This window comes from Gymnoscopelus braueri (assembly GCF_963280865.1).
Source record: "Gymnoscopelus braueri genome assembly, chromosome: 11".
Lineage (NCBI taxonomy): Eukaryota > Metazoa > Chordata > Actinopteri > Myctophiformes > Myctophidae > Gymnoscopelus > Gymnoscopelus braueri.
The window spans coordinates 14,474,647-14,476,765 of NC_137613.1; the positions used below are offsets into that span (position 1 = coordinate 14,474,647).

Consider the following 2,119-nt stretch of genomic DNA (forward strand, 5'->3'; position numbering starts at 1 on the left):
GGGGGATGACAGAACCGTTAAGTCTCTCCATCCTGATTACTGCGTCTTTCTGCCCTTATAGCAGGAATACATCCACATCCGCTTGGTGAGAGCTGTGAGTAGGTTACTGTTACGAGAGAGAGAGAGACACAGAGAGAGAGAGAGAGAGAGAGAGAGAGAGAAGAGAGAGAGAGAGAGATGAGAGAGAGAGAGAGAGATATAAGTAGTAGTAGTAGTAGTAGTAGTAGTAGCAGCCTAGTATTTGCAGGGCTGTGGTTGGTTGTCTGGGGGTCTTCAGCGAATGTCTGGAGGAATCCGGCTCTTTTCAGCGACATGAATGGGGTCTCCCGTAGCCCGGCCACGGTGCGCCTAATCCGGCCATTGTCTTTGCCCACGCACCGCCACGGGAGCATCACAGCTGCAGTGCTGTGTGTGCTGTGTGCAGTCAAACCACATCTCTCTCTCTCTCTCTCTCTCTCTCTCTCTCTCTCTCATCTCTCTCTCTCTCTCTCTCCCCATGCACGAACTGGGGCAGTGGGCCATGCATGCAGGACTCGTTTCATCATGACCAGTGCCCTTACTGATCGATAGGTTAAAAAAAAGAGCAAGCCAGAGAGATAGATGCTACAGGGTCTTCAACAGGGGGTCCTCAGAGATAGGGAACCGCCAAAAATGGACTTTTCTTTCTTAGATTAACCACTTTGGAACCCTTGCATCCCTATTCTGGGTGGAACATTAGCCAAAACGCACAACGCAGATCGTCTAGTATTTTCGGGAAATAAAAGAGCAGACCAAGTACAGAGCCAATTAAAGGTCAAGTTTATAAAGTATTGAGGGTTTACGTGGTTAAATGTCATCTCTCTCTCTCTCTCTCTCTGCTCTCTCTCTCTCTCTCTCTCTCTCTCTCTCTCTCTCTCTCTCTCTCTCTTCTCTCTCTCTCTCTCAGCAAAAGGGGTCCTTTGCCTGGAAAAAAAAGACACTGGTCCCCTGCTATAGCTACACAGTGACTGAGGGAGAGAGAGCTGATCGAATGTGATCAGTTCAGGTCATTTGTCACAGATTACATGCAGTGTGTGTGTGAGAGCCATGTTTAGCTGTAACACTGCAGTTGAACAGCTGCTGCTGTGTCATTCATTGCATGCATGCACTTTAACATGCATGATGCATGACATGATGTAGTCTCATTCCTGATATGCATGAGCCATGTGTCCATGTGCATGAGAAGAAGGTGTGAATTTTGCTTGCCACACACACACACACACACATACACACACACACACACACACACACACACACACACACACACACACACACTCACACACACATGGGTGGGTCTCTCTTCATCGGACTCACCGTGAGCAGAAAGCGGTGTGATGAGGACCATGGAGACGGTCAGCAGCACCTGCCACATTCCCAGCCGACTGTCACCACGCGCCATTCCGTGTTCCTTAACCCACGTACACGCACGCACGCACACTCACTCACACACACACTGACAGACGCACGCACGGCACGGAGATACACCGATCGACCGGACCGATGCGAACCGGACAGCAGCCCACAGACGCTATAATCCAAACGGCGGATGAATGGATGGATGGATCGGATGATCAGAGTTCAGACAGCGCGCGTCTTCGCCATGTCGCCGCTATCCTCCCGTTCTGTGTTCTAACGGCGCCGCGGCGGTTCCATTGTCCAGTGACGGTGGCGTCGTTCCTCCTTCCACACCTCGTGTAAAGCTACTAGCCTGTGTATGTGTGTGAGTGTGTGCGTCTATGCGCGCGCGTGTAGTGCCTATGTGTGTCTGTGCCAGTGCCAGCAGCACGGACCGAGGAAAGAGCGCGCACACACGGGCAAATCAGTGAAGGATTTTTAATGAGCCCGGTCCGTTCCTGCGTTAATCCCCTTGCATTGCCTTGCCGTCCTGTCCTTTGGCTGTATATTCGGGAACGTGCGTGTGGTGTCAAAGTAGCAATGATGCACGCACGCGCACACACACGCACGCACGCACGCAAACGGAGGATTTGTGTGACAGACAGACCTTCTAGCCTACCTACTATTGTGCTGGCTAGTGTGTGTGTGACAGCCTTCTGTGATTAAGTGCATGTGTGCAGTGAGTGGGGGGGGGGGGGGGCGGGGG

General features: G+C 51.8%; 1 protein-coding gene across 1 annotated transcript in view; it reads right to left on the minus strand.

The window, feature by feature from the left end:
- Nucleotides 1-1,417, minus strand: part of cspg5b (chondroitin sulfate proteoglycan 5b) — a gene marked incomplete at both ends in the record, with an annotated part of 26,997 nt that extends 25,580 nt beyond the window's left edge. Inside the window, 1 exon segment of the mRNA XM_080442518.1 lies at nucleotides 1,333-1,417. Within this exon segment, the coding sequence (XP_080298644.1) occupies nucleotides 1,333-1,417 (85 nt within the window).
- Between the last annotated feature and the right edge of the window lie 702 nt (nucleotides 1,418-2,119).